We start from the raw sequence: 6,845 nt of genomic DNA on the forward strand, positions 1-6,845 counted from the left end.
GGCCGGCGTTGCTTCGGGATAGCGCGACGGTAGTCAAAATATAGCAGAGAGAGAGCGACGTAGTCGCACTGCAGTGATGATTTATTTTGGCACTCTTTTCCATCTCTGTCAATTACATGTGGATTTTTCAATTTGCGGGGGGGGGTGATAGGGCTATGCAGTAAATTTCGAGTCAAATCTTTTGGAACTAACGGTTACTAAACATTAATTTAAAGGCAATTTGTATTTAACTTGTAGGTGCAATACATTTTAACTGAATCATAATTTGGGTAGTTTATTTTTAAAATATATATACATTTATGGGCAGTATGTGAATATCGTTACTGTGTTACAATATTACATACTCGATATCTTTTATAAATAACCCCTCTGCATGGAGTTTGGTGAACTCTTGGGCTTAGTATGCTACTGTATGTTATGTTGGTCATTATGGTGGCACTTGCAGGGCAACTTATTATGTTTTTGGGGGGGGGGGTATTTATCATGAATCAACTCAAGGAACCAAATATGGGACAAAAACACATCACAATAAAGCAACGTGCACTTTAATGTGTGTGGGTTTTTTTTTTTTTTTGCTTTTTCATGCAGGGTATTTTACAAAATATGCAATACGATAGAAGGGCATGCAAAGTATGCTTCAAATTAAATAAACTCTTAGTGAGACTGTCGTTGAACATGCATGTCATAGACTAATAAGTAACATATTAAGCAGCCTTATCTTCTGGCTGCATCAGTCAAGGCTATCTGGACATAATGGAGGCGTGTCACATCGTCTGCAAAGTGATTGCAGCATTAAATAATCACCTTTAGTGGCTTGGGTGGCCCTCAGTTGATACATCATGGATCGACAGAGGACTTGGGGCAGCGCTCTCTCTCAAATGCAGTGGCGACAGGTGTGCTTACATTTATTTGCTTGACGATGTCATTTTGTTTGTATCAAGAAGCGGCGTGTTTCATAGTTGGAAAAAGGAGAGAGGCAAAGAAACATTAAGCTCATCTGATCTGTAAAGCCGTGTGCTTGTAAATTCCTCCCAGCTTTTATTGTTATACCTTAAGATCATAAATGTACCGTACATTTCTTCTCCTTTGAATTATTTACCCCTGCAGGTCGATAAAAGTGTGTCCACAGCAGTGATTGGAGATATGATAGAATTTGCACACCCGTGGTTGGGGGTGTCTCTATGGGGAGTTTATATGGGAAAAGGTGATGTGATTCATTTTGGAGTGGGAGGTGAGAGGAAAACATGCTTTTTTTTTTTAAACTCATTATTGCTATTGTGGCGAGTTCATTCTGCGTAAAAATGATAGGAAGACAAGACCTTCCTTCTTTTTCTTCCCCCTCCCTCTAAAGACGAGAACATGACTCAGAAAGCGTGCCGCAGCCTCATGCAGCAGATGCTGCCCAGGTCGAAAGGTGACGGTGTCCTGAAGAAGACTCCCATCAGGTCTCAGACCATCGCTGACATCAGAATGCCTGCGGGAACCCGCATCCGGGTCAACAACGACAAGCACCACCTGGCTCCGTCCATGACGGAGCAGATGATGCATCGCTGTCAGACTTTCCTCCACCAGGAGTTCAAATACGACTTGATCAACTTCAACAGCGAGCATTTCGCCACCTTCGTTCGCTACGGTCGAGCCGTGTGCACGCAGGTTGGTTTGAGTCACGCCAGCGGCTACCGAGAATGCATTCACGATGACAATCATTCAGATATGCGTACAACATACATTCTTTGCGGTCGGACGAGAGAAGTTATCCACAGTTGAAGGAATAGTAAAATAAAATACAAACTTCAAGCTTTGACAAGGTTATTGCAGGATCTAATATGCACGTCAATCTTGCCCAGTAAAAATGTACTTTTTTTGAAGCATTCTTCTCAGGGCAGGAGTCATTAGCCTTAGCTACTATTGGACTATTTAGGTTAGCATCAGCTTGGTGCGTCAACTTGATATTCCATTAACTACGGCACAGTGATCGACCTCGCACTGCAAAGGACCGGGGTTTGATTCCAGCCCCGGCCTCTGCGTGCCTTCGTGACTTTTCTCTTCCTACCACATTCCAAAAACATGCATGGTACGTTAATTGATCACTAAATTGTCCTTAGGTGTGATTGTGAGTGTGAATGGTGGTTTGTCTGTGTGCCCTGCAATTGGGTGGCAACCAGTTCAGGGTGTACCCCGCCTACTGCCCGGAGACAGCTGGCATAGGCTCCAGCACGCCTACGAGCCTCGTGAGGATAAGCGGTTCAGATGGATGGATGGATGTATTGTTCGTATTGTAATGAGAAACCATAACATACATAATGCAATAAGGCTCACCATTCTATGGTTATTGTCACACTTTTCCATCACGAGTACATTTTTACTTCCAGACCAGTTAGGTGCCGTATAGCAAAATGCGACTGAAGTGGACCATTGTGAAAATAGCAAAATGCGACTGAAGTGGACCATTGTGAAAAAAATTAAAGTTGACACCGTGTCTGGTTTTGAAGCTCCACATACAATATATTGTTCTTTTTCTTTTTTTAATGATCCACAAAAAAAATGGTGCTAATGTCAAGGAAGCAGCGGATTGTCACAGAGAGAAGAAATGGGTGGTCACGGGAGACAAACTGTGAATATTTTGACAAGGTGATGGCCATGATTGTTAAGACCATTCACTGAGTGCATGCATGCATTTTGGCAACAGGTAACTTTTTATCCACAAGTACATGTAAAATTATGAACAGAGTCCAAGGGTAGTAAGAATTTGAAGGGGGAAAAAACACTTTTTGGCATATTTATTAAAACTGTGTGACCTGATAGGAGTAGGCCACAAGAGTAAAGTGACATGTGGTCACATTTTATGCCGTTCCTTTGCAAGAAACCACTACGCCCAAGGAAAAATAACCAATTAGAGACAGAAGATGTGATTGATGAGGTGTACCGAACAGCCTCGCCAAGGAAAAAAACGTAACTCACTTTGAAGCACTATTGTTCACACACATATTTTGGCCATCTATCAGCATTTTTTTTTTTAAATTGCTATTTCCAGGTTAAGATTTTGTTGTTTGTTTTTGCAGATTCCCTTTCAGAAAATGAATGGAGAGCATTTCAACACGACCGAAACTCTTGAACTGATAATGCAGCAGCGTATGGAGACGGAAACATAAGGGCACACATCTGGTTATTCCTCATACCAAGCACCATCAAAACCCTTTTACTGCTCGACAGGATTTCAAATATGTGCTGAGAGTAAAGGACATACTTTGTCGGCTCGCCGAACTCCAATAAAGGCGGACAAAACTTTGCAACAAAGCGGCTCGAGAAACTTATGTGTGTCATCTAGTTTATTAAGACTTGTGGAATGTCAATAAGAACATCTCTATACAGTAGAGGAGTGGAGGAGGCCATTGCGCAGACACAGTGACCTTCTGCTATTCTCCTTGATAATGACCCAGACAGCGGCATACTGCCCACCAACCAGACCTCTAATGAAGCCAAACACTCTCTATCATCTGCTAATAACCTCTGTGCAGCAGCAAGAGTCACAGACCGGGCGGGCGTCTTTGGAATAAAAGCTCTGGGTAGACAGGAAGTGGAAGAAAGCATCCTGTTTATTGATTTAGGACTGCGTGTACTGCCTGATGATAACTGCGTTCCTCCGCTAATAAAGATGGCCAAAAAGGGGAAGAAACATTTCACTGAATGAATCAATATTTTTTGGTTGCCACACTGCGACAAATACACAGACCAGCCTATTATGGAAACACTTATTTTCCTCATAATTGGCATAGAATGCTGTTTCTCAGCAACGCTGATTAATTGTCTTCTTAAATCTTTGTAATACCGCGACCGCCTCGTAGTTCACCGCAGAAACAGTCAGGTCCCCATTTCCCAAAACATACAAAGAAAAAAAAATTTCAGTCTTGTCATTGGCTAAGCCCGACGACGTGTCTATACAGCTGCTCTGAGAAGGCCTGAAGAGAGAACTTATCTTGCACCCTCTTCCTGCCAGCTTGTCCCATGTCCCTGCGGAGCTGCGTCTCCACGATCAGCCTCTCCATGGCCTTAGAGAAGGCCTCCGCCGTGGGCTCACACAGGAAGCCGGTCTCGCCGTCCGCCACGCTCTCCAGGGGCCCCCCGGAGTTCACGGCGATAACAGGGCAGCAGCAGTACATGGCCTCGACGGGAACGATCCCGAAATGTTCCCTGCTCGGCGTGTACAGCACCGCATGGCTGCCCCGCAGCAGTGCCACCTTGACGGAGTCCGAGGGGGAGCGTAAGAAAGTCACAAAGTCCTCCAAGTGGAGCTGCGATGCCAGCGCTTTCAGCTCGGCGTAGTGCTCCACGTTCTCGCTGACTCGGTCGTCGTAGCCGCCCGCCACCACCAGGTGAACGCCCGCTCTTCGGCCCGGAGGGAGCATGCTCCTCAGCGCCGCCAGGGCTCGCAGGGCCAGGCCTAGGTTCTTCTTTCGCTCGTATCGGTTGAGAGAGAGGAACAGGTGGGAGGTTCCCTCAGGGATCAGCCCCCACAGGCCTTGCGCTTCAGTGGGCGGCTGGTCAAATGTGCGCGTGTTCAGGGAGGGATAGAGGACATCTGTCTGGACCCCTGTGAGACTCTGAAAGGTCTCCCTGAAGACTCCCGCGGTGAACTGGCTGTTTACCAGAATCTACATGCAAGTAAAGTTGCATCAGGAGGACCAAACATTGTCGCATTTACAAGACTACAGTGGTACCTTGATTTGCGAGTGCCGCAATTGATGATATTTTTCAACTTTTCAAAATATCGCTCGGTCGATTTTTTTTTTTTTGCTTTGGTATGGCGAGCCAAAATTTTGGTCACAAACAAGCTTCAGACACACTCCCGCTCAAGGGTAATGTAAGAAAACGGAGAAATTAAGGAAGTGAAACGCCCTTTCATGTGGTCGAGCCAATATATTTACCGTAAAATCCCATTCACAATACACCAATCGGGGGTATTATACATGGTTGTTACTATGACAAGAAAGTGTCACCTTGTTTAGATGTTTACCAGTGCCATCACAGTACCTAGGCACCGCGGCAACAATAGTTCATCCAATAAATCATCAACTTCAAAATAAACCTTAGCCAACCAAATGTACGGACATCAATGCAGAGGTAAACTTTTATGTTGAAGTAGTTCTTGGCAGCGTGTCGCGGCGTAACGGCTGACTTGACTGGTTTTCCAGACCCTTGGGCATTGCCATCACAAATATGCGCTACTGACTTTAACGACACAACGGTGCCCTGAAATAACATTCCCATTCTGAATTGGGGCACTAAAACGGACTTAATTACCCTGACTGTGATTTCTACGCCGGCTGCCAGCATTCGGTCTCGCTAGCGGCTAGGAATGCTGGTGAAAGCTGTCAAATTACTTTTCAAAAGCAGTTTATTAGGCGTAAAAGACTCTGCACACTTTGGTGCTGACAGCATGACACAGTGGCTGTTCCTACTAGTCTTTTTTCAATAAACCTGGCGAACTCAAATGTGATAGTTTCGCCGGCAAAATCGTGACGTCATTTCGTGAACAAGTGGTGCATTTATGAGCTCGTATATTGCAATATGTACTGTAGCTTGGCATGCTCAGTACAACCTCTCAACAGTAATATCCAACAATAAAATGCAAAACAGTTCGCTACACCATTACATCTTATTTTGCTTCTACAGTCTGTTATATAATCAAATAACAGTTTAACACAGGTTAATCTTGTGTTGAAATAAATCCAAAGGATATTCTGCCTGTCTCAGCACAACCTCCTCTCGCTCTCTTCAAAACAGGAGAGGTGCAAGTGGAGGAGGTTGACCAAAACAGGTTGGTTGATTTTGGGTGTGGGATGTATTATACACAGGATTTTACGTTTTGTCAAGCACACAAATACAAAATGAGAACACTCACAAGGAGCTGCAGTAGGTCACAAACTAATGCCGAACGACTCACATGCAGACTAACTGGCTACCTGGACTAGGTCACACCCCATAAAGGCAGACATCAACACACACATATTGCAGAGCGTACGTATGTGTGACTTCTGGCTTGATTATATTTTTTAAAGCAAACTTTTTTCTTTTTTACCTGACCTTTTATGATGTTCAATTAGGTATTTATGCCGCCACAAGGAATAGGGACCGGGCCGGCCCACAAATAGTGAAAATCCACATATACAGTAATTGACACCCATTATGTATGCATTTGAAAACAACAACAACAACAATAATACTGTAATTAATAATAATAATAATAATGAATAAATTTACCTACACTCCCACCCCAAAGAAAATAATTTAACATTAAAAAATCTATTTCTGTATTTATTTTTGTCTGCAGAGGGTTGCATCCGCAAGTGCCCAACCACCATTATGCTGGGGGCAACTGTGCAGTGCTATTTTTCTTTCCTGAAAACAAGAAAAGAAAACGTGCATGGGGTGGAAAAGATTCATGACTTTTCAGTTAATTTTATGGGGAGAACTAATTTAATATAATTTCATATATAGCTACAGGACATATAGTTCTGAGTTTGGTCAAGGTACCACTGGAGTTAGTCAGTTAGTTAGTTAGTAAGTTAGTTAGTATAGTATAGTAAAGTAATACTAAAAATCAGCACTCCAAACTTCAGTTAAGGGCATAATGTAATTTTTTCTTCGGTTAAGATTTTACAATTTTACTTGTAGTATAGAAATATAACCTTATTTTTAGGGATTGGCGAGTATTTAAACAGTCAATATTCAGACTGGTATTGGTCTGAAAAGAAGTGGTGTCGAATATCCCTACAGTACTAATTTTAGTCATACTATACCTGCTATCTTTTTATTCACGGTCACCTCAAATAACATAAAATGAA

General features: G+C 43.2%; 2 protein-coding genes across 4 annotated transcripts in view; one reads left to right on the forward strand and one right to left on the reverse strand.

Annotated features, from left to right (window-relative positions):
• The first annotated feature begins 40 nt into the window (after positions 1 to 40).
• On the forward strand, positions 41 to 3,350 carry LOC109515462 (retinoic acid receptor responder protein 3-like). The gene is made up of 4 exons (XM_019869258.1): positions 41 to 893; positions 1,108 to 1,231; positions 1,352 to 1,653; positions 3,063 to 3,350. Exons 1-4 carry the CDS (start codon positions 840 to 842, stop codon positions 3,150 to 3,152), a joined length of 570 nt encoding a protein of 189 aa, XP_019724817.1. The 5' UTR covers positions 41 to 839; the 3' UTR covers positions 3,153 to 3,350.
• Positions 3,351 to 3,578: 228 nt separating this feature from the next.
• alg2 (ALG2 alpha-1,3/1,6-mannosyltransferase) overlaps positions 3,579 to 6,845 on the reverse strand; it is an 8,253-nt gene continuing 4,986 nt past the window's right edge. For all 3 annotated transcript variants that reach the window (XM_019869257.1, XM_019869255.1, XM_019869256.1), the window contains exon 5: positions 3,579 to 4,652. In XM_019869257.1, the coding sequence (XP_019724816.1) occupies positions 3,912 to 4,652 (741 nt within the window). In that variant the 3' untranslated portion in view covers positions 3,579 to 3,911. The remainder of the gene's footprint in view (positions 4,653 to 6,845) is intronic.

The sequence above is a fragment of the Hippocampus comes genome, unplaced genomic scaffold, assembly GCF_001891065.2.
Source record: "Hippocampus comes isolate QL1 unplaced genomic scaffold, H_comes_QL1_v1.1 scaffold372, whole genome shotgun sequence".
Lineage (NCBI taxonomy): Eukaryota > Metazoa > Chordata > Actinopteri > Syngnathiformes > Syngnathidae > Hippocampus > Hippocampus comes.